Source organism: Aspergillus vadensis (genome assembly GCF_003184925.1).
Source record: "Aspergillus vadensis CBS 113365 unplaced genomic scaffold BO88scaffold_21, whole genome shotgun sequence".
Lineage (NCBI taxonomy): Eukaryota > Fungi > Ascomycota > Eurotiomycetes > Eurotiales > Aspergillaceae > Aspergillus > Aspergillus vadensis.
Window position 1 is genome coordinate 265,787 of NW_020292059.1, and position 23,932 is coordinate 289,718.

Here is a 23,932-nt window from a genome sequence, read left to right on the forward strand (position 1 = left end):
ATTGGATTCTAGGTAGGGAAGGGTATTCAGATTGCTGCTTTAATTTGCTTGTGTTGTCATAATGGTCATTATGGCCGGGTGTGTGGTATTATGGTAAGTCCTAGTCTAGGTGGTGGTGGTGTGGTCTCATACACTCATTAAAATGAAGGAATGCTTGTGGAACGAGGAGAAAACAGCAAAAGTAATAGAAAAGAAAAATACCGCTCAAAGACCGTACACAAAAGTTGGATGGACACACCAAGTGCAAATGTAGCATCAATGAATGAACTGGAAGTGGGAATTTTTGGTACATCATGTCGTGTTCGTCAAGTCATATCCGTCATGAGGGTCTTAATCAGTACAGAACAGTCCGCGGGGAAACTGATTCGCTCAGCTTGCTATCTCCTCGAGGGCATCAGCGTCCGCGGCGGCATAACTCTGGCTCGGGTAATGTTCGACTGGGGCGTATCTGTAGAGCTGGGAATTTTGGAATTGGTGCCAACAGCTTATGGCCATGTCAGTACATGCTGCGGGATTGAGATTGTGAGGTTTCGGAAACATACCTTGGGGCCTGGAGCACGTATCGTGCCATTGCCTCTCTAAATCGACTCTTGTACTCCTTTGGACTGGTGACGGTGGGTCTGTTCTTTCCACCACCAGCGAATCCACGATCTTTGATCCAGGATTCTAATTTCTTATCCCAGGTGTATGTGCGGATGCAATCGATCACGCCAACCACTAGCTCTGAACGACTCTCGTCGATAGCGATCATAAGCGAGTAATCCATCACGTTCTGGCGTCCCAGGAACAGAGTATCATTCCAGACGCTCTGGCTCAGAAGCTTCTTTGAGTGCTCCCGCGCAAATAACGGTGTTTCGTAGATGAAGTCCACCATGTTCTCATCTAGCAAGACCTCGTTGCGTTCTCCCGTACTCTGGACTTTGCGATTCCGCATGGAACCCTTCAAATCGAAAATCCGAGTAGGAACACGATCGTAGAACAAGTTCTCCATCAACAGGAGGAACCAGTTAAACTCTGTCCCGGTAGCGGGGTTCTTGATGATCACTTGATAGAAACCAAACATCTTCGCAATCGCAGATGGCAGCTCATGGAACAGTGCCTCGGACATAATCTGGAAATACGCTGGGGCGAATTTCAGGAATGCCTGTGTTTCAATGGGCGACAGCGATTTGAGAATGAAGCGATCGTCGAGAGTCTTCAAGAATAGGGATTTGGTCTTTCCTCCCTTGGAGTCCCATTTGGCACATCGAGAGAGCGATTCTACAATCCGCTCTGCGACTCCACATTTCTTCCGTAAGGCATCAAACTGCTCCGCATAGAATACCTTGCACAGCATTTTCGCTTGACCTTCCTGGAATTGATACTTCAGATGTGTACCTGTCGACCTCAAGAGCGCATGTTCGACTCGGGTCTCGTCCAAAGCATCGTTGCCATCCTCTTCATACGTGTCCTTCTCGTCAGGCTCTTCGTAGCGCCTTTGGATGGCTTCTAATTTCTCCTTGTAGTCGCTGGAGTCCAGCGCGAACGCGATCAGGGAGCTTGGTTCGTCCTCCCGCACGATTATGTCGCAATCCGCAAAAACGTGATCGGACATGGTAAGCGGATAATCTAGAGGTGCCCAACCGCTGGCAGAACGCTCTGACCAGAAGTTGGTCAGCAGCTTCAATAGCGTACTCCTCTCATGCTTGGGGAACTCTTTCAGGTCCATCGACTCGTCTTCAGGCGACATCTTCAACTCATCATTCGAGTCTAGTCTTTGCAGGTCGTCTCGGTCTTCATCACTGTGTTCCTCACCTTCGACCTCAGATAAGACATGTTCGTCCTCCGGGCTACCGCTCTCCTTTTCTTCCTTGGCTGCAGAAGGTTCCTGTGAGATATCCTCCTGTCTGCTCTCTTCCTCAGAATCCCGCCTCGGCATATCTTCGCTGTTTCTGCCTGACTGGTCCGCCGGGACGCGTGATGCTGGGGGTATGAAATCTTCCCCTTCGCCAGAAGGCTCTCGTTCTTCAACTGCTTCCCTGACATTCTTGTATACCTCGACGATTGGTTTCGAGGAAGCTATTGGGATTGCGCGAGAATGGGTACCTTTGGCAGCTCGTCGCGCTCTTTCTCGTTGCCGTTCCTTCTCAAACTCACGGCTCAACTGTTCGAAGTGTTTAGCCAGGTTCGAGACCCGGGTATTCTTTCGGGTTGGGATAGAACGCGGTATGAGGGATGAGCCTGGTGTCATTCTTCCACTTCGGAGTGCCAGATTGAAACGTTCCGAGAGCTTCTTGTTGTCCGAAGACCTGGACCTGGAGTCCAGGGGAGGACTTGGAGCTCCATCAGACGGTGTCAATCTGCCAAAGGCGATTTTCATGCCCTTAATTGGGGTTGTATCATTTCCAAGGTCCCTGTGGAAAGGAGCAGGTTGCGTTTGAGCCCGAAATAATGGTGGAGATGTAGACTTTCCACTGCGTCGCAAAGTACCTTCGGCAAGTCGGGGGATCGCTGATGGGAAACGACTTGGAGTTGCAGTTCTTTCAATTTCATCACTTTTCTTCCTCTGGCGAGCACTTGGCTCCTCAGGAGGGGGTTCCGTCGGGTTCACATCAGGATCAGTAGGGGTAGCCTTTGGCTCTGATGGCTCCAGTGGCTCCGAGGGCTCCCGGGGCTCCTGACTGTCTATTGCCTTCGTGGTGGGCGGGGCTAAGACCGGATGCTCAGAGTGATTCAGAGATGTTGCGAGATCCAGATGCTGCACCTCTTTTTCGGCCGCAATTTCAGCCTGCGGGGGTGAGAACTGCGAGCTCCCTGAACTGGAAGAGAGAGTTGCAGAGCCGACATCATCGGACTTGATGGCATCACTCTCCTGGCTTCCTGCAACATCTTTCTCCCCCGAATGCTCTTCGACAACAGATACTAGGACATCCTGGGCCTTCTCCGGGGAAAGTGTCATACGGCGCGTTAGTCGCATCCGTTCCGGCATTTCGATAATTTCATTGTCGGCCTCATTTGGCGTGGTAGGGGGCTCTTCAGGGATCACCGACACATCCTTGTCCAGGAAGATTTTCTTCAGCTGCAGAGTAGCCAATCGTTTGATATCTTTTTCCGAAGGGAAGAAATTCTTCTCAAATTCAGCGAAAGCAGCATCCCATTCAACGACCTTCTCCTGAACGGAGCGGAGCACTTCATTGAGAGGGATTACTTCCCAGTATCGCGAGTTGGTGTATTTTTCCTGTAGCTGTTTGATCAAGAGGATGTGATCCTCGTTGGCCTTCTTACTCAGATGCTCTATCTGTGTTTTGCAATCTTCGGCTTGCTTAGGAATAACACTCTCAACACTGATCCCCTTCAGCCGTGCCTTGACTGAAACCATGAACCGGGTGATGCGATGCTCCATTCGCTGATACACCTCGTTTCTGAGTTTCAAGTCATTGTCCACTTTCCATGTAACCCGAGTTCTAGGAACAATTATCTCAAGCAAGTTGATGCTGTCGTAGTGGATTCGTATAGCAACGTCTTTGAAGCCAAAAAAGCGAAGGTGGTCACGCTGTAAGTCATGAGGGCAAACGCCCGCTCGAGCATGGAGATTCTTGCTCCAGAAGGAGAGTTCCAAATACTTCCCAAAGGAGTATTTCCAAGTACTTTCCGACATGGGAAAGACCTGAGTCTCATTACCACAGATCTTGCAACAACTCCACATCAAGATTGTGTCTTGGAGGCCTCGCAGTTTCGAGGGGTAGGGCTGGGTGAAAACGCTTATCTGGGCTTCACCATGCACATACTGACGATGGTGCTCAAACATTCGCTTCTCGCAACCGTTTGCCGTACATACTGCATTTGCGTGTAGACAGATATCCTCGACATACTGTCCTAAAGTACAGTCTGGCTCGAAAATCGGGTCGCCGCCATGCTCGTTGTAGTACTCGAGCGCAAGAAGATCTGGACCAGAGCAGGGGATTGACGTTGTGGTGCAGACAAGACTGAAGAGGACGACGATGTTTTGGTGGGCGTACGGATCGAAAAGGCCGACGCTTCCGGCGACATAGGCCTCCCACTGACGCTTCTGGGTTTGATAATGATGAAGAGCTCTGTCATACTCAGCATCATGGGCTGCGCGTAGGACTTCTTTAACCTTGGGCGGAGCACCCTCGGGTGACTCATGAACCATTTCAGGAGTTATCAGTATGAATTTCTGAGACTTGGCCTTCTCATCTGCTGGCTGGTCAAGGTTAAGGTCTTTGTCGCGGAGGCGCTTAAGATAAGCCAATTTGCGCTCCATCTCCCGGGCACGCATGAGCAGGTAGGGAGGCTCAAACTGGACAAACGGAGACGCGGATAGAACCTTCGTTTCATGGTCCCGAACAATATCTTCGTAGTAAGTTGGCCTCGGAACGTCGTCGGGCACTTCGCTCGCAGTCTCCAGGTCGGTTATGGTGTCTTTAGGCGAGGAACTGCTCGCGCCTTCGTTAGAATCTTGCCCTGCATCTATCTTCTTTTCCATCTCAGCATCAGTCAATGCCGGCATCTGCGCAAATTCATCTCTCATCAAGCAGGTCTCCAGTTTGAGGTTGTAAACAACGTAGGTCATAAATTCAGTGATTCTTTTGACCTTTGCAAGCACCTCGCTATCACCGCCGCGCAAAACAATCGTGCAACCCAATTCTTTACGGCAGCCAGAAAGATACATGTACGTCTTTTTCCGGCCATTGTACACATATGTCTTGACATCGAAACTGCCGCAGTCGCTATGCACCGGGGTGGTCACCAATTTGTCCATAGACGTGATGATCCTTGTTTGAGTGCATCGAGACACAGCTTCAAGTACTGACGACTTGACATTGTATGCGGTTGCGATATTGGCCTTTTCCAACAGCTCCAAGGCCAAGCCGGAGACGTTCTTCTCAACGAGAAGTAAGTTAGGTCGCAAAGCAGCTATTCTGCTCACCAGATTCGCAAGGAATTCACGCTCCTGCCGTATCACAGGTTCCAGGCTCATAAAGTGCTGCTGATGCCGTGCATATTCGAGGGGGAAAGCTATTATCAAGATCTTTGGTTGCGGGATGCTCCTGGACATACTTTTGAGGGCAAGATTTTTCGTAAATACCAATCCGGAAACATAGGAAGTATCTCCTGGTCGGCCACCCAGGATCTTCTTTAGCTTTATATAGTGACGAATATCCATATCGTCACCCCCCTGCACGTCCGGTACGACCTCGTCCGCTGCCTTAAGAAGTATCGGCAGAAGAGCCGTTTCCCACTTGGAGACGTTTGGCACGGACGAGTCTTTGAGGAGCTGTCGTAGCAGTTTGCGAACATGCTGCAGGCTAGCCTTGTTTAACTCGACCGGAGGCGCACCTGCTCCTCTCATAGATGAGCTTCTGGTCATTTTGAAGCCGCTTGGAGGAACTCCCGGGGGGAGAACATGAACAGCAGGCGGTTGTTCAAGTGAGTTAAACATGCTATCTTTCGATGCTCTCGGAGAGTGGCGCTGATGAATACTACTTGCAACACTAAGATTGCGCCGACGGGAAGCGCGAGGCAAATTTACTGCTCTCGAGCTGCTAACACTACCATCATCTGGTTCGCGGCCAAAAGAGTTTAAACCAGCAACACTCCGATCTCCAAACGCGTGTCGGCCTTTCTTCATGGCTGCAAGCAGTCCACTAAATGTAGTACGCTCACTTTCTCCACCACTTTTGGACAACGAGCCTTCTGATACAGCAGACATTAAATTGGGCTGTTCCTCGCCACTGGAGGCATCATCGGAGAGGTACTGTGCCAGGTCAGGATCGATGATGTTATCTTTATGAAATGCAGGCAACCGAGACTCATGTACGGCATCATCTATTTGGCGCCGCTGGAACGGTGCACGGTCATCGTGGTGGGGTTTGAAGCTTCGGATATACTGCTGACGGGAATGGTGACGCTTGTGGCCCATTGAATGAGGTCTCCCACTCAATGACGACTTCAAGGATCTTGAGGACGTCGGCCGGGCTAGTGGTCTATCTGGGCTAATTTCAAGCACAGCTGAGCGGCGGTTGTGGCCTTCTCCTGCACGCCGTGTCGCGGGAATGGCCATAGTAGGAGTCTTCATCACATGTTCTATGGACTGAGACACGACCGATGAGGTATCATCCTCCTCAGAAGGAATACGCGGATAAATCCCCGCCCCAAATTCGGACATCCGAGGATTGAGCGGTATGGGGCTTTGCTCGCTGTCAGAGAACTCGGAAGAATCGTCGTCATGGCCATTTATCATAGCCTCGCAAGGCTTGCACACACGTATAGTTCCGGTTTGGCTAAACCGGTCACCCGGGATTAATAATGTGCATTTAGAGTCAAAAATTTGCCCGCACGTCCGACAGTGGTGCTTTCGTCGGAATGTAGAGAAAGGTTCGCCACAATGGAAGCAATCTTTGGCATTTTCGTCTCGCATCCAAAACTCCTTGCTTAGTAGCTTGCTTCGGAGCTGGGACATGACGCCATCGCCACTCGCATGCGGCCGCCAGCTTCTTCCGTCTGTGCCAGAAACGCGGTCCACAGACGTGTTTAATGGCGCCAGAGCTGGTGGGCCAGTTACGGATTCTGCTGTGGAGGCTTGGGATGCCACATATCCTGGCAACCGGCTCGCGCTCGATATGGACTGCCTTTCTCCAGTCTTATGCTTGATTAATGGCTTTGGTAGTTCTTTCCGTTGAGTCTCATCATCGGGCATTGGCAGGGGCGTAGCAACTCCAGAGGGAACTTGCTTTTCAATGAAGGGAGCTACCTCATTGCTGTTGTACTGAGTGACGCTATTCGTTCTTGATCCAGAGGCTGTGTTGATTCTGTCCAGGCTGAATGACGCGCCTGAATTCGATCGTAGCCTTTCGGGGGGGAAGGGGATACCATCTGGGGTTCCATCGATCGAACGTTTAGCCTTTCGCAGCGGGCCAGGCAGAGCAGCCTCTATCTCATGAGTTCCCTGCGAATCCGACCTACGGAAATTTTCAGGCACCTGACTCCCCATGGTAGACGTTCTGCTGATATCATGGCTTGCTGGAGCTTCGTTCACGGAACTGGATTTGACCTGTAATACCGGGGAATTAGAGAGCCGCTGGCTCCAACCCGACGAGGACATGGATGCAGTATGAGGGCCATCTTCCCTGTCCGTTCCAGCGGACTCCACAGTTTGCAGGCTGTTAGTGGAAAGATTGATCGAGTTCGTACTTGAGGCATGAGTAGCATTCACATGAAGCTCGGTTACCATCGGGTCAATGGCTGTGGAGCTACCCGTAGCTTTGGGTAAAGGTGGCACCGGGGATTTCAGCGCAGGTGATATTAACGGCTTCGAGGATGAACTTGTTGATTTGGGGGGGTATTTTGCGCTCTTCCCCGGTCCAGAAGCACCATCCTGGAAGGAGTGCTGGCTCCCAGGAGCCGGGGAGTGAAGCCTCGATCCCTGTGACGAGCCCGCATGGTGCTGATAGGATTCCGAAGACTCATGGGTAGGCTTCATGGAAGAGCGCTCTGACGGGGGACTTTTCAAACCAGTATCATCCACAGTATTCTTGTCTGAGGATTTCCCAACCCCGCTCACAATCCCACCCACTGACGTCCTAAAGCGACTATATAGCCCGCTCAGCCCACCTTGCAGCTCGCCGGATATGGTTTTCTCGTCTGATGCAGATGATGGGGCAGGAGGGCTCGTGAACTCGTTGAAAACTGTCAAGGCGTCCGACTGGTAGGCAGCGGTATGTATTTGATCGAGGGCTGCGTGCAGACTTTCACGTTCCGCCTGCGTTGATACAGAAGCTCGAGAACCGCGGCGACCGAGAGGAAGGAAGACAGAAGAGGCGGAGGGGCTCGAGGTCCCTTGGGACTGTTGGGAAGCCATCCAGGCTTCTTCGTACCCAGAGATGGGACACGAAAAAGCAGATATCCCCGCGGAATCTTATCGAACGTTAATCAGACAGGTTTAGCAAGGCAAGGGGTGGCAAGCATTTGCGGTATCTTGCTGCGGAGAAGCTTCCGTTGCTCGGTGATCGGAGTCTGTGCGGTGAGTGTCCATGCATGGGTGAGTTGGACTCCACATTCTCTGGAGGGAAGTCGGATAATAACAAGATTAGTCAGTAGAAGACACCGAGGAGGGCAGGCAAGGCAACCTTTGTCTCCGATGAGAGAAGAGGAGCAAAGCGGGGGAGAAGAGATGCTGAATGAGACAGGCTGCACTGTCTACTGTCTAGACCTCGTCGATTAGCAGCAACAGGGATTCGGGCGGTGCCCATGACATGTGCCGCTGCCCAATGACGTGGTTCGCGTCGGCCACCGCATTGTGGCTGGTGTGGTGGCTAGTATATGCTTGCGCCACAGTGAAGGCGGTCAGGCGCGTCGGTTGCCGACGAGGTCGCGTCTGCCAGGAACAAATTAATGAACTGCGCAGCTTGCGCTAGGAGCCAGACTCAAATAATCGAAGCGATAAGATCATGGATTTTGCTACCCACTATACAGTTCTGCATCTGCAGATGGAATGAAAACAAACGTGGATCCGTATACGTACACTAACCAAACCTTCATCTGCTGAAATCTATCACCAGACTATGTGGCCCTATACCAAAAAGCTCGCTCGCCTTTGCCCGCTTCTAGATCCTCACAATGGCCTCCGCCGAGATCTGGATTGCGCCCGTCATTGAGAGATGTCTCGCATCTTATAGCCAAGGTTCAGCTAGTATTACCAAGTACGAGGATGATGGTAGTAACCTTCGTTTTTCTACCCATGTTCAGCATTCGGCTTTGATCCAAGGTGTAAGTTCGATCAACCTCCTGCGGTTATGAGGACTAATGCACTGACTATATTTTCCGACTAGTGGAGGGAGCAAGAGGATGTACCCAAATTAATCTTGACCGACTCCAAATCTCAGATCGAGGCGATCCTTACACACGAGGCATTACGGGTATACGGGAAAACAGCACCGGACCATCCATTGGGTGCGGACCTGGCTCGGGGTTACTATATCCAGTTGTTGGACTTTCAGGTAGTCCTGGAGTATGCGATGGTTGAGCCAAAGGTTCATCTATATGTTCAACGTTTCGATATCGACTGGGGCCGCGGCAAAATTAAATCAGCCCCGCAGGGCAAGTTCGTTAATAAGAACCCTTCCGTCAAAAAATTGATGCAACATGTCGTTCACGGTATCAGAGGCCTCGAGGCGCAACATGCGGCATATGCGGAACCATTTGATGATACTTTTGGAACACAGGCATACCAAGACACTCGGATATCTGCTTCGCAAGACCTCCTCATGTCCCAACTACCCCCAATGTCCGCTTTCAAGAGTCCAGCGGCTCGTACCTCGTCTGTTAGCTGTTCTCATATGACAAATAGTTTATTGGGGAATGCAGAAATGCTTGCCGGAGCGCCGAATGTTCCCGAAACAAGTAGTGACAATATGCACAGACGAAAAACAAATGCTGCAGAACAGCTTCGGAGTAGACAGAACAGCGCCGATATTACCAAGCCTTCCCCCAACTCCATGACTGTCCGGCGAAGTTCATCGGCTACTAGCCCCACGAGGCTTGAGGATGCCACGGGGACAGGGAAACCTGATACCCTCATTCGACTGCCAAGCGAGCCGGTGACCCAGAGAGTTGGCCAGCCACCCTATGAACCATCAGGCGAATTTACAAAGGACTCAAATGGTGCTGTCACAGCAAATGGGTCGGCATCCATTGCGGTTCAGGGAAGTTCTAATAAACCCTCTTCTCAGTCTATGAAACCGGAGAGACCGTGTCCCGGTGATACCGATCCTTGGCATGGAATGACAAAGATTCGACGGAGAGACATAGAAATCCCAAAAGAGCAAGCTGAACTGCTGGAACAACATAGGCGCCGCTGGATACCACCATCTCCAGGAGAAAGCACGCCACAAGGACATGTGCCGCCCAGACTCCTTGATCAATGGAACAAAACGGCACTTCGAAGAAGTCGCATGGCTCGAGAGGAGATGTCTGTGGACGTGGAGACTGAATCTCACCAGCTTCTTCCTAGCCAGCCCAGCCCTACACCTCAGACCGATTCGGAATCAGAGGGCGAGCCTTTGACGTCACAATGGTCAATTTCCCCAGAGCAAGAGTCACGTTCACGTCAAATTTTGCCTGCAGATAGCAGCCCAGTGCGTGTTCGTACCTTTAGGAAGGGAGGAGACTCAAAAATCGAGGCATCCGAACAACCTCCGCGAGGTAGCTTGGAGTCTGCTCGTGGCGATCAAATCATACCGCAACCGATGTTCAAGAACAAGGAGGACCCCATTTATACAGGCCCCGACGGGGATGGTCAGCTTGTTGGTTGTGGAGCGTCTCAAATGAAAGATACAACTCATATTCAGGATCTCCAGGATGATTCCGATGCTGAAAGCGAAGACTCGGTGATGGACACGTCCGTTCCGTGTCCACTCGGTGATGTGCAACAAGTGCAAGTTACTAGTCAATCAGAACAAGAGGTTATAAGCTCTGGCTCATCACTTCCTGGGCCTCGCATTCGCGAACATGTGCAGGTTGTGGACACGCCAGACAACAATGTTAGCCGTCAATCTAGGGACTTTGCTAAGAAGGACGCTGGATTGCAAACTCGTCACGATGGGCAGCTGTCATCTGACGCAGCGAAATCGTCATCTCAATCACGGATCCTGAACACGTATGCCAGTAGTGGATCCAAAGGGACTTCATCCCAGGATCGTCAAGATGGCGCCACCGCTAATAAGAACTCCGATGTACTTGGCACACAAGTGAGCAACGGCAGTCTGCATACTGACACAACGCCATATACGACGTCGGACTTGGGGCTCAATCCATCTGCTTCAGGAGTCCAACCGCGCAGTGCCTCGACCAAAGGCCAGATGCTCAACTCACAGAAGTCAGATCCGTTTTCCTCGTTCCGAGAAATGCCTTCGTCAATACCTTCGGAGATCGGGGCGGTTGTAGCGGGCATTGATCAGCCCACAATGTCGCGCCCAAAACGTCGTGTGTCGGAGGTCGAACAAGAGCAAGAGTCCCCTGCAAAAAGGCCCAAGATGGCGTCTCATCAAGAGCCAGCCGAAGAACCAGCGTTGAACATAGTCGTTCGTCGCCGAAGCTACATCAACCACTCCACCCAAAAGTTGGAGGAGGCGCAAAGGGTGTATGAAAAGTTTCGGCGTGATTATCCGAACTATTCAGGGGGCTTCGCTCACTTTACCGAGCTTTGCTCGAAACTCCACGCTGTCCGCTCCAAGGGACACTTGCAGCGGTCTTTCTTATGGGATGACTTCATAATCAAGCATCTCGAGGATTATCCACGCTATATTGAAGAGTGTCTCTCCGCGGGTACCAAGTCGTTGGCATATGAAGACTTCTTTTCGTCGTCCTACTCTAGGCCTTCATACAAGAAACGGAGCATTACCACTCACGGGATCGAGATTAGTGCGGCACAGTATGTTTCCGCAGATCAAGCTGGGGCGCCCGATACCGATATCACATCTCGAAAAGCAAACGCTTCTTTTACGGAGAGTCTTGTCGAGCGATTCACTAATTTCCACGCCCATTCCTTTGGTCCCGAGACTCAGGGAACCCAGTCTGATACGGATATGGACTATATGTCGTGTGTTATGTCGTCTCCCACACCTCAGACAAAGGTCAGGCGTGACAATGCACCAGACCTCCCAATACTGGACGAAGAGGCTATGGAGACAGACTTGGAACAGGATTCGAAGTCGGATATTTCAGTACATGAGAATAGGCAAGCCCGGGATGGCCCGCCGGTGGAAGAACAGCCCTTGGAGTCTTCCGTTCCTGCAGGCGAAACTTATTACGACGTTCAAGACCCGTTTGTGAATGAAGACACCCCGTCTGCGCAATTAGAACAGTACTTGAAGTCTACTTTGGACGAAAAGGAGACACAAAGCCAGGTCAACACTCGCGAGGGAACAGCCATTGCTGAAGAGCTGGCAGGGCCGGGACAGCCAGAGTCCAGTGCCGTGGAGAATGCCATCAATCGCGCGGAGATACCCTCGGCTGCGCACGAAACCTCTCAGGAAGATAACCTGGACTCAAGTGTCCCAGAGAGTGGAGATTATATCATGGACGAGCAACCCAAACCGGACTTGGACTCCAGCATACCCGAAAGTGAAGCTGCAATGGCAGACCCAGCAGGCACAGAGCAGGACGATGAGTTGGAACTACAGCACCACTCAGTCCCCCACTCCCCACAAGGTTCAACCGAATCTGACATTGTGAGCGAGTCCAGCCACTATGAAGACGATGACACCGATTCAGAAACAAAGCCAAATGCAATACCACTGCCCCCAGGTAGTGACGCAGATTCCGACTCCGACCACTCCGACGAAGAAGACGAAGACGACGAAATGATTGACGAGACGCACGAAACAGCCAGCATTGAGCTCGGCGCAGAGACCCAAGATGCCGCGCAGCAGCAGCAGCAGCTTTCAGACCTCGAACCCGAATCCGACACGGAAAGTGTCAACGAGAATTGGTTCGTGTCCCTTCGACACATCCGTCCCAAAGGCCCTGTCTGGTCTGACGACCCTAATACGCCCTTCAAGCAATGGGCACGAGCGGACCAGGCCGTTCTTTCTGAACGTAACCGACGAGGCGGCGCCTACCTGCCAGTTGATGAGAAGGGAGTGATCCAGCGTCCTGGATATCGTCGATGAAAGCTAATCTATCCCCTATTCATGTTTCCAATTCATTTATCTTCTGGGATATTATTCTTCCTATACCCCCTTTTTTTCTTTACCTGTATTTTTAAGGTGGTTATCTTACCTTCTTTGTTTGTATTATTATCATTGTCGTTGCTATATCTCGTTTTCTTACTTGATATTTTATTGATGAGAGATATGAGTGTGGTTCATATATATTATGACCTTTAAGCCAGTAAGCCCGTAATCAAATGCCTCTTCGATGGAAGAATGAGAGTGGACTGTTTAGAAGGAGTACTGTGGTTCACAGAGCAATGTCGGATGGTATTTCAATCGAAGAGCCGCTACACAGCAAGAGGTGGACAGTAAAATTGGGTCATTGTCCACTTCCCGAATAGGAAACATTGTTCAGCTCAACCACATGACAAAAGCATTGTTGACGTAGTAGGTAAGCATCTTATTTCTTCAAACAGCGACGTGCATATTTCCCTACTCAGTTATTAATTACTTATACCTTAATCGGCACCATGGTGAGTAAACACGCAGGCAATAAGGTAAAACTTATGTCTATCACTTTACAAAGTAATTACCAATGGGCTAGTTACCAGGTAAAATAGTAAAAATGGATAAAGGTAGATATTTTCAATTCATATACAATAGATGGATGCAACTAGCATTAATTCATCATGCCAAGAGTCGCAGCACTTGAAGAATCAGTGCCGGACCAAGAGCTCTATAATCCAAATTCCAAACCCTCCATACTCGGGGTATCACGGGTATGCACACGAGCTTTCCTGCCTTTTCTTGGCTGGAAACAAAATACACAAGTACAATATAAAAAATGTCATCATCAGGTTGTTGTTGTCATGACCGAACCAACCCAAACCAGAACGCCAGTATGAACAAATGTTGAATGGATCCCTTCCTTTCTTATTCAGGAAGTGTTTTTTGTGATTGATGTTGGTGGTAGACCATCATCTAAGCATGACGGAAGGGTTCATAGGCGTTCGTGCGACCCGTGGTCTGGTTGTTGTGGATCGGAGGCGGGGGAGGGTAAGAGGTGTTGGTGTAAGGGGTCGGCTGGATCTGGCCGTGAGGGCCCAGAGCCTCGTAGGTGTAGGGAGTCTTTTCGGCCATGACAGCGCGGTTGCGGTTGCGGTGGTTGTAAGGGGAGCGACCGGAGCAGCAGCAGGAGCTGATGATCCAGAAGAGAGTGGCTCCGAGAGAGAAGGCGACCGCGAGCCAGGTGGCGACGTAGATGTTCTTGCCCATTTGACCCTTGATGCCGTATTGCTCGAGATCGGACTTGAAGACACCCTTGAGGACGGCGAACATGGCGGTGGAAGTGACGGAAGCGGCAGCGGTGAAGAGGAAAGCAACAGCAGACACCAAGCTGGTCACGCAGCTACCCCAGCGACTGCAGATCGCAAAGACACCGACGACCAGCTCGACGATGGTGAGAGCGAAGGCGATGACGTAGGCGATGAACATCCACTTGGAAACGGCCTTGTAGGTGTTCAGGGCGCTCTTGACGTTGCTGGGAAGGGCATTCTCCAGGCCGGTCTCTTCCAGGTTCCAGACCTCCATAGGGTTGAACCAGAACTCGGCCTCGGGCTTGGAGCAGTTGCTGGTTTGATAGCTGTTGTTGGAGGTGATGTTTCCTTCACAGTAGCCCCATAGACCAATGGCGTAGAAGTCCTCGATGTTGTATTGTTCCTCGATTTCCTCGAGCGCAGCGGAGAGATCGCCATCCGAAACACCGGTCAGGTCACTCACGACGGAGGATACTGTTGATGCGGTGGAAGAGGCTTCGGAGGTGATGTTCTTGAGGTTGGCCTGGAGCGGAGTCAGTACGATCGGACATTTGAGTGGGGATGCATGAAAGGTAAGCAAGACGTACTCTGAAGAAGTAGAGATCATTTAGCGTGCTGGAGCTGGATTTTGTGCAGCCCAGGCCCACCATGATGATACATATTAAGGAAGCGATGGTGAGGACATATGGAGTGAAGATGCAGACAATGCGACCGCCTTTACCCATGGTGACGGTTGATGTGGAGGATGACGTGGGGATGTATGTATGCTGTGGTTGTTTTCCCTTGCTTATCGGGGAGTAGATTTGATTTCAGGTCCGAACAGGTGGTTAAATAAATAGAAGCAGGACACTGAACGTGAGTGTATCAGGATGATGGGTGGTGATGAGGAATGTGTGAGATGAAAGATGAGAAGAAGGCTGGGACAGGATGATTTTATAAAAGAGGCTGCTGGGGGATCAACACAAAATTACTTGTTATTTACTGCTTTTGAATTTAGTTTATTGGGGAGGCGCAGTCAGATGGAGAGAGTTTGGTTGATCAGCGGGCCAATCACGGAGGGCAGATGATGGACTACGCCACGCTTGTTTCTATAATAAATTCGAGCGAGTTTCCACCGCAACCCAAACGCGGGATCCAGCACGGTTGATAGTGGAGCCTTTTTTTTTAAAGGGTTCTGGTAATGAGCAGATATTTTCATAGCAAGCAATATTTCTGTTGACATTGCACAGAGCACACTGCAAGGGACTAGTCCCCATCGAGGAAACTGACCCTCGTGGCGGAGACTCACCAGCCCTACCGCCACGTCAGAAAGTGGCTGGGGTAATACGCGTCCTCTTCCTCATTATCATTATTATGACTCTGGTATTAACCTTGTTTCCTCATATTTTGTCAAGTCAGTTGATGTATTCCATTTCATCAATTTTATACACACACGGGAATCCTGGCTATTAACTGAGTAGTCCTGCGCAATCTATGTCGGTCGGGTCAAGTTGGATCGTATCACTCCAACCAACCTATCTGATACACGGTGGACCAAAGAGGCACCGTACAGTGAAGTAGCGATCGTCATCATCGGGAATCTGCTTAACCATCCCATTCCCAAGATTTCCTGTGAGCCTGGATCTCTGGATGAGCGTGTCTCACCCTCAGCCCACCAACCACGGAACCTCCACTGACTAGGCTTCATCATTTTGAGCTTGGCAATACGCGGTCAATGTTGGATGCTTTTATTGGTATGCATGACATTCTCGGAAGTTTCTTCTGCATCGACATATTCCCTCCTGTCCGTCCCATGGTACTGCCTCAGGGACGTCCGATGAAGTGCCCAACAAGTCATCTCGACAGTGATTGATGGATCATCACCACGGAATATTCTTAGCAAGGCAACTGGCGTAATCAACCACGACTAGTCGAGTCATGACTTCATAACCACCTATGAAAAGAAGCAAATCTGCTGTTTCAATTCTCAACCGTCGCGGCAGACGGGAAAAGTGCCGGGATTGACCCTCTCCGATCGACCAGACTATTAACCCGGGCTTACGTTGAGCGTCTTGGCGGGCCCGTCTCTCATCCATGGTTCCTCGTTCGGCCTCGACCATCCCATCACTGCCCTACCTGCAGTCGTTGCTTTCTCATGCATTCAACATCGCGGTGTTCGTCCACGAACATCATTTATCCGATAAGGCTGATGAGGAGAGCTTTGTATATCCTACGACCAGTGGGTCGTCAGATCATTACTTCCTACGCAATTCGTTGAGTTGTACTCGATGATCGTTGATAAGAATCCACCGACTACTCGTTATGGAGTACAACGTGCACTATTTCAGCGACAGGCGTGCCTCATTGCCTACAGGTGACACTCAACAGAATGCACAAGGATGGAGCGTCCATAACGGAATGCTTTGTGACGTCAGTCAGTGCGCTGCCACTAATGTATACTAGTACTCCTCTCTGTACCACCACCGCCCACTCGGACAAGATACTCCGTATAGTTCTCCGATGCACCGCATCTGCGACCCACCCAGACCTCAAAGATACGTCTCCAGGATATCCAGCATACCCGTGTACGCAGTTCCATCTGGGGGCTCCAGGCTGAAAATGTAATCTCCCCACCATGGCCCGGCTGCCCACCACGACGCACCCTTCCATACGTCGGTGTTATTCGCCATGTACTCCAGCATCCCCGACACAGCACTCCGACATACATCATTGGAACCCCCGGCATATTCGCCTATGAAGCCGACCTTCTTATTGTCCTTCAGCCACTGTGTAGCTTCAGTGACCCGCTCTTTTCCGATGGTCTCGGACACGCAGGTCTCCGAGGTGCCGGAACCGTCGGAGTCTAGGTACTGGTGCATTTCATAGACGATCTTGTCTTCGGGGTCGGTCAAATTCTTCATGTTGTCGTTGACGTCGACCCACGTCCAGGCGCCGGTCCAGGAGTTGCCTTCGACGAAGATGTACTGGCTGGTCGCACCTGCGGCGCGGATGCCATTAATGGCTGCTTGGTTGAGGTTCAGCACGAGATCCTGGTCCATGTCGTAATATTCATTGTCTGCCTTGTCAGCATGATCCTTGACGGGATTGCGGGTACTCACTAGTGTCGAACATGACCAGGTCGTTATCTTTGTACTGGCCGGCCAAATTCTCCCAGAAGGTCTGGAAATCCGACGTGCTGGAGATGATCTCGCCGTTGCTGTTTTGTTAGCCAGTATCACCTATGGGGACTGCATACTTACTATCTGCCATAGTTATGAGGGTCAACAAGGGCATGGGCGCCTCCGTCCGTTACCGCTTTTATCACCTATCTCGTCAGCACTACTCAACACAGACTGGAGTCATCTTACTGTCGTCAAGTTGGCCAGATACTCCTCATCATATGAACCAGTCATCGAGTCGGGCAGCAACCTCTCCATCATGAACTGGACACGGAAAAAGTTCATCCCCTTGTCAATTAACGTAGAGATGGCAGAGGGGTCGGGGAAGATGTAGTCGGTTCCCTGCGACATCAGCATACGCCTATACTTTGGCAATGATACATACCCAAACACCAGGAATATTGGTCCCAAACTCAGCACCCGACTCATTTGATCCGAACCCTATTCTGTCAGCTTTGCAACAACAATGCAAATAGAAGCTTACACTCAAATACAGACGCCCTTCTCTTGTGTACGGGACCATGAGGCACAGCCAACGCGGAACCTGCCGCGGCGGCAAGAAACAGAGTGCTCTGAAACTTCATGATGACTGCTCGATTAACAGTCTACAGTTAGTGTCTAAGGAGATGAGAATGTCCAACCTTTATATCCTCCTCTCATCCTAACTATCCCAATCTAGCACGGAGGTAGCCTACTTGGCCAGATATCTCCGTCTACGACTATTCAAATTGAAACATCCGAATGTAGAGAAAACGGGTATTCAAACAGGTAACGTTGCAGATCTTCACACCTGCAGGTATCATCAATTCCTACAGGACGGATAAAGTCGAAGCAGGGTCTACGCTCGGTCAATGATCCGCCTTGGCAGGGTCAGGGTCATGAAACTGATACGGAAATGAGGTCCGTGACGGGAGAAGAAGGATCAACATATAAGAACATGGGGTAGAGGGCATGAGTGGAGCTTTCATGTCAGTGACATGGTCGAAGTAGCGATGCATTCAGCCAGAATACCGTAGGACAGTCCCTCAATCAAATATATAACCGGTGCAGTCTATACTACATATCATCAATGAACAAATGAACAAAGCTGAGCATTTTTCAACTACTAGGTTCCATTTCAAACCACTAGTATATTTGTTCCATCTCAAACATAGTAGTATAGCAGCAGTACTACCCAACAACTAATATACTATAAAAATAATACTACTACCAAGCCCCCAAACGCCCCATCTCCCCCTTCATATCCTCCGCCTGCAAAAGATGATACTTCATCCCGGGATGATAATTATTCCACCAGATACACGACGTCCCATCATCATCGATACACGTGGCGTTGGGGAATCCATACGCCGTGGGATCATCCAGAATTTTGGTCATGAAAGACCACGAGTCATAGAGGACGGTAGTTACCTGCCCCCAACCAACCACCAGTCAATCAGCTCTCCTTCCAATCCCTACACATTAAGAAAAAGGGAAACTTACATCCCCCTTCCCCTTCTTAAATTTCTCCACCATCCCCTTCAAATTCTCATTAAAAACCGCCAAATACTCCGCATGCTGCTCGACGACCTCCTCACCCTGCTCCAAAAACAACGGACTGCGACTCGTCGGCGGAACATTCAGAAACAGGAACTTCCTGCCCCCGTTCTTGTATACCTCCTCCACGAGAGATTCTAGTCGGGATATGAGCTTCGGGGTGTATGTCGCTGCGTCGGTGGAGTAGAATGCGTTTCCGATACTATTATTCCGTACATTTCTATTAGCTTTCACCCACACCCCCATAAATAACACACAGAGAGAATTATAAGAATGGAAGAGGAGAGTACTCATTAATCCCAATCCACACCCCAAACACCGCATCCTTAGCATCCCAAGGCGCCGTCTCCGGCTTGTCGGCATATACATCCTCAAACAGCCGGAACTGCGATGCCAAGTCACCCGGGTATGCGGGGACTAGGGCATTGTCGATAGTGGCGCCCCCCGCGGCGAAGTTGTAATTGAGGACTAAGGAGGCGTTTTCGGTTGTTGTTAGGTAGCCGATCCAGTTGGGGCCGTTGGTTGTGGTGCCGATTCCTTTTACCCATGGTGTTTGTTAGTATAGTGGGGAGGGATGGGAGAAGGGAATTGGTATGGGGATGGGTGCTTGCCTAGGTCTGGGTTGCCCATGGGATTGGAGGCGGAGGGTTGGGTGCCTGAGGCGCTGAAGCCGGTTTGGGAGTAGGAGTCTCCGCTGTATTTATTGTTTAGTGGTGGTGGTGAAAGTAGTGGTTAGGGGTAGGGGGTTGTGGGGGACGTACAAGGTGAAGAAGTAAGTGGGATTCGTGGTGGTGTTTTCTGCTCTTGGTCGTGGTACTTGGGTCCATGGTCTTGCTGTGGCTGTGGGGATAGCGGTCATGGTGATGGTGATGCCGCTGGCGAGGAGCCAGGAGGGTGGGAGTCTCATATTGGTTTAGGGCTGCGATTGCAGAATGATTTGTAGGTTTATTGAAGTTCTTGGCTGGGTAAAATTTGGAGTATCAAGCTGTGTTGATCTTCTGGGATACTGTTATATATCACTACTAAAAGAGGGGTATGTATCACGCCCATTCTAGACCCAGCTGCAACTTGGAAAGTGAATGCTGTGAGATCCATTTAGCCGATGCGATCAGACCTCAATTGCGGTTGATGGAAAGAGAATTCCCCGTCCTGAACCCTGGTGTTGCGGGGTAGCAATCGTGCAATGCATGCTTGCTTGCATCCTGCAGATAGCAAATCGGAGGGAGAAGAACATCACCAAGGTAGGAATCAAGCATTGAACGAACAGACTATGCCGTTTTGGCTACGGGGTGGCTTGCTTAGCCTCCCGGATAATAGCGAATGTAAACCGCGGTACACTTTATTCTATGGCTCTATGTTTATTGGTATAGTATGTGCAAATCATCTAAAGTAGGTACTACAACTGCAGACGTAACATCTCCATGCCAGTACCACACACCACCAGCTTACTTCCCGACTCGTCGTGGAGGATGTCCAGCGATGAAATGTCCGCCACAGAACTGTACCGCTCCGCTGCCTTGCTGATCTGGATCCGGTCCGCCCCGTTCATCTTCGTGTCAATGTCGATCCACCAGATCTTGACTTGGTGGTCGTTGCCGGACGATGCGACGGCGAATCGAGCAGTCCCGTCGCCTGGGTTCAGGTGCTGGGTGAGGATCTTCGTTGTCGTTATGCAGGCTGCGTGGGCGTCTGGGACTGCGATGGTGCATGTGGTAGCGCCGTTCTCGATGCTTGTGTCTAGAAGAGTGACGGTCATCGAGTTGTCGTCGCCGGCTGCGACGATCAAGGACAGGGTGTTTGATAGATCGGCCAGTTCTAGGCTCTTGATGCTGTTCCAGTGGATCTGGTAGCGGTTTTCGCATGAGATGGTTGCTGGGGTGATGCATGCTCCTTGGATGGTCTGCTTCATACGCAGAGGTGATGTGATCGTGTAGAAAGGTTCCAGGACGGAGGTCAGGTCCCAGAGTGTAAAGTAGCCGTCTGTGGAAGCTGTGATTAGGCTCAGTGATGAGCCCTTGAGCATAAAGTTTGCTTGCGTCAGGCAGTTGCTCATGTACGTGCCATTCGCTAACAAGGTAAAGCTGCCTCCTTCGGTGGACGAGGTGTAATGGAAAATCTGCACAGTTAGCATCGCTCAAAAAGAATGTATGGTCTGCTTACCTTGATGGTGGAGTTGGAATAGGTCAGACAGATTAGGAACGAACCCTCTGCCTGTTCGTCCTCCACCTCCAATACGTCGAAGCTCGTCGTCCGAAGATCCGAGTTGGGATCGCTCTTCGGACATTCTCCATCCAATGTCGTTCCAAGTCCAAATCGAGGAATTAAGTGTGTCCGCCAAACGAAGAATTGCTCGTAACCACCGCTCGTGAAGAGGAAGCGTCCGTCAGTGGACCATCCCACACTCTGAAGACCGGTGTGGTGCTCTCGGAGGAGCCGTAGACATTTGAACGCGCCCCAGCGGTTCTCAGACTGCGGATCGCGAGGTGTAAAGATACGCACATTTGTATCTTCCGATCCCGTCGCGAACAACGGGCCCAGTCCACCCTGCTGAGTCGCAGACATGGCCTTCACCTCTCTTCCGTGGCTGCCAGAACGCAGGGTCCGGCTGGCGTCCGGATGTATCTCCATGCCACTGAAGCCAGATTGAATCCATAGGAGTGACCCAGCCCAAGCTTTTGTGTTGTTAGGTTGGAAAGCCCAGGCGCGTCGGCCGCCATTACACTTGTGTCTAGCGACTTCCGTCTGCGCGGACTCGTTCCAGAGCACAAAGTCCATGGGCTGGAATCCGTAGATCATGAGGTCTTGAGATACCTTGTCGATATAGGCTCCTTGAATCTCACAGTTGAAAGCCAGTGAGGCCAGATGCAGGGTTTGAAGAGAAATAGAAGGCTCCGGGCCTTCTAAGATAACCAGCTTGTGCACTCCGTATGTCCCGCTCCGTCCACAGGTCAAAAAGTACGGATGCAGCTGTTCCTCTTCTTCACCGTATAGCGACGAGAATGACGTGACGTAGCTGAGTCCTTCACGACCGTGTAGCTTGCTCGGGGGCATAACAGGTTCGATGCTCTCGGTATTTGCCACCTTATACAGAGCGAAATTGCCAGTGAGGGAGCCGAGTGCCAGGTACTTCTTGCCGCATACCAAGGATGCAGATGCCATGCCAAAGCCGTACGGGAGATTAATAGTTATTCTATCCACAGACGGTTCATCACCTGACAGCGATACCATGAAAAGCTCTGCTGTCTCGGAGTTTGGATAAGACACAGTGAACACCAGGTTTGCTTCTGATTCTGAAACCTGGTTATAGTCGAGGGGGATCAAAATCAAAGGTCTTTGACCAACGTCGACAAGCCTTGTCAAGGACTTGACGTTGTGATTGTAAAGCCGAATCGAACCTCTTGCGTTGCCCACAAGGGCGATGCCTTCCTGCGGCAGGCTGCCAACAACGGAGTAGGATCGCAGGTCATCTTCGACAAATAATGTTTCTTTGAAGATATGTTGTTTAGACAAGTCTTGGGCATTGATATGACCGACCTGAACCTCGCCACGGGCAGTCACAGCAATGAATTCATATTGTGAGACAAAATCAAAGCCTTTGATGGACGTCTCAACGTGGGGTTCCGGATTTTGAGTATCAACTGTCATCGTAATGCGGTCGTGTAGATTGGGTAAAACGAGAGATCCCTTCTCGTCTGCCTTAATGGTGAAATTCTTCACGGCTCCATCAGCGCCGCCGGTATAAATTACCGCCTCAGTATCGGTGCTGCGCACCTCCAAGGACCAAACGTGCTTGCCAGTGTGTTTGCGGATGGATATGCCCTCAGTCAGCTTGAACTGGGGAGTCTGTGACGACGGGTCCCATGTGAGATCCCATAGTATGCACGTCGCATCTTCACCACGAGATATAAGATTCATTTTGCCCAATCCCTCTCCCACAGGAAGGAAGTTGACACCCCAAATTCGAGCCAGATGCCCAAAAGCACTGGCAATGGTTTTCTCAGAACCGACCTCATTGTCATGAGCTACAGCACCGAAGCCAGTGCTCCGGAGCTCAAAGCCATCGGTCGAGTACGCCGGCGCATCGTGGCGAGACGTACGCTCGCAGTCAGAAATGTCCCAGATTCTGATCGTTCTATCGTCACTACAACTAGCCAGCAGTCGTCCGCTCTGGTCACCGCGCAAGGAAGCAATAGAAGGAGATATCCGGACTCCGAAGATTGACCCTTCATGACCCGTAAAGAAGTGATGAATCGAACCGACTGCTCCTCCAGACTCATTCAGATAGGAAGACCAAACGATGATCTCTCCAAAAACAGTCCCTGCGGCAATCAGGATGTGAGAGTCCGAGAGGGCGACGATATCTGCAGAGTACAAGATCGTGTTGACCCCAGTGACAAGTGGCTTTATGTGAACAGCCTTTTCATGTTTTGACCCGTCTCCATCTACTATATGCAGACCAAGAACGGCATTGTGGGCCGTCAACACATATGCAGTCGTGGACTCCTCCTGGCTGGACGCACAGCCGGCCAGGATCCAATCCGGTCCCTGGTATTCAGCACTTGCAGCCACGAGGCTCGCACTGGGCTCCTGAACAGAGAGGAACAAGTCAAAAGCTCTCACGGACTGTCCTCCCCAGGCAATGAACCGGGCATGCGAGGGTCCGGCAGCTTGCTCTTGTTGGCTAAGAGCAACGAACCCGTGCACATGGTTGCGCTTGAAAGCCTTCAGCTCTGCGAGCAAATTTCCACTCGCTTCATCAATAAGTCTGATATAAGTGCCTTGGGCTTGGAGTAGAAGCTTGACATCCCTCAACTCAAGCGCTTTGAGCGCCGTTACGGGGACGCAAGTGTCAATGTGCTGGAGACAGTCAGCGATGTTGAGTATAATTGATGAATATGACTACCACTGACCTCAACGGAGGGATGCATTCTTCGAGGCACATTATCTACAAATGGTGGCTTCCCCCGCATGGCGATCATCCTTCAAAATTCCAGAATTTCCATCCACCGTGAATATGCTTACGTAATGGGATGGTGGGATGTGGTGTGGCACGTGACACAGCCTGCCAGAATCTGAGGGGTTTGCATTTGCTAGTGATTCTATCGCTGCAGACAAGTCATAGCTCATCAACGAGGAACCCAGTCTATGATAGACACTCGTATGGCCTCAATTTGGTACTTAGTGGCAAGATGATCATGAACTCATCCCCTGCCAATACTACAGTGTATGCGACTCATGGTTCAACGTGATTGAGATCACTTGTCACTCT

The 23,932-nt window shown here is 50.8% G+C and overlaps 7 protein-coding genes across 7 annotated transcripts; 1 reads left to right on the plus strand and 6 right to left on the minus strand.

Annotated features, from left to right (window-relative positions):
- Positions 1–14: 14 nt before the first annotated feature.
- BO88DRAFT_489915 (1-phosphatidylinositol-3-phosphate 5-kinase FAB1) lies at positions 15–8,190 on the minus strand. The gene is made up of 2 exons (XM_025712740.1): positions 543–8,190; positions 15–484 (listed from the first exon to the last, which is right to left on the minus strand). Exons 1-2 carry the CDS (start codon positions 7,859–7,861, stop codon positions 370–372), a joined length of 7,434 nt encoding a protein of 2,477 aa, XP_025560152.1. The 5' UTR covers positions 7,862–8,190; the 3' UTR covers positions 15–369.
- A 229-nt stretch (positions 8,191–8,419) lies between these two features.
- BO88DRAFT_406826 (uncharacterized protein) lies at positions 8,420–12,848 on the plus strand. Its single transcript, XM_025707256.1, has 2 exons — positions 8,420–8,769; positions 8,832–12,848. The coding sequence occupies exons 1-2, from the start codon at positions 8,620–8,622 to the stop codon at positions 12,669–12,671; spliced, it is 3,990 nt and encodes a 1,329-aa protein (XP_025560153.1). The 5' UTR covers positions 8,420–8,619; the 3' UTR covers positions 12,672–12,848.
- Positions 12,849–13,376: 528 nt separating this feature from the next.
- On the minus strand, positions 13,377–14,845 carry BO88DRAFT_406827 (SUR7/PalI family protein). The gene has a single exon (XM_025707257.1). It carries the CDS (start codon positions 14,574–14,576, stop codon positions 13,635–13,637), a length of 942 nt encoding a protein of 313 aa, XP_025560154.1. The 5' UTR covers positions 14,577–14,845; the 3' UTR covers positions 13,377–13,634.
- Positions 14,846–15,380: 535 nt separating this feature from the next.
- BO88DRAFT_116418 (uncharacterized protein) lies at positions 15,381–15,744 on the minus strand. Its single transcript, XM_025701315.1, has one exon. The coding sequence runs from the start codon at positions 15,657–15,659 to the stop codon at positions 15,441–15,443; it is 219 nt and encodes a 72-aa protein (XP_025560155.1). The 5' UTR covers positions 15,660–15,744; the 3' UTR covers positions 15,381–15,440.
- Positions 15,745–16,497: 753 nt separating this feature from the next.
- Positions 16,498–17,711, minus strand: BO88DRAFT_346506 (glycoside hydrolase family 5 protein; the record flags this gene model as incomplete). The annotated part of the gene is made up of 6 exons (XM_025703339.1): positions 16,498–17,024; positions 17,068–17,165; positions 17,209–17,273; positions 17,317–17,469; positions 17,513–17,568; positions 17,612–17,711. The coding sequence occupies 6 exons, from the start codon at positions 17,709–17,711 to the stop codon at positions 16,498–16,500; spliced, it is 999 nt and encodes a 332-aa protein (XP_025560156.1).
- Positions 17,712–18,333: 622 nt separating this feature from the next.
- BO88DRAFT_427872 (putative cellulose-binding GDSL lipase/acylhydrolase) lies at positions 18,334–19,522 on the minus strand (the record flags this gene model as incomplete). The annotated part of the gene is made up of 5 exons (XM_025709041.1): positions 18,334–18,537; positions 18,610–18,865; positions 18,954–19,200; positions 19,275–19,357; positions 19,425–19,522. 5 exons carry the CDS (start codon positions 19,520–19,522, stop codon positions 18,334–18,336), a joined length of 888 nt encoding a protein of 295 aa, XP_025560157.1.
- A 488-nt stretch (positions 19,523–20,010) lies between these two features.
- Positions 20,011–23,621, minus strand: BO88DRAFT_406829 (tRNA (34-2'-O)-methyltransferase regulator RTT10). The gene is made up of 3 exons (XM_025707258.1): positions 23,574–23,621; positions 20,824–23,520; positions 20,011–20,779 (listed from the first exon to the last, which is right to left on the minus strand). Exons 1-3 carry the CDS (start codon positions 23,589–23,591, stop codon positions 20,060–20,062), a joined length of 3,435 nt encoding a protein of 1,144 aa, XP_025560158.1. The 5' UTR covers positions 23,592–23,621; the 3' UTR covers positions 20,011–20,059.
- Positions 23,622–23,932: the final 311 nt, after the last annotated feature.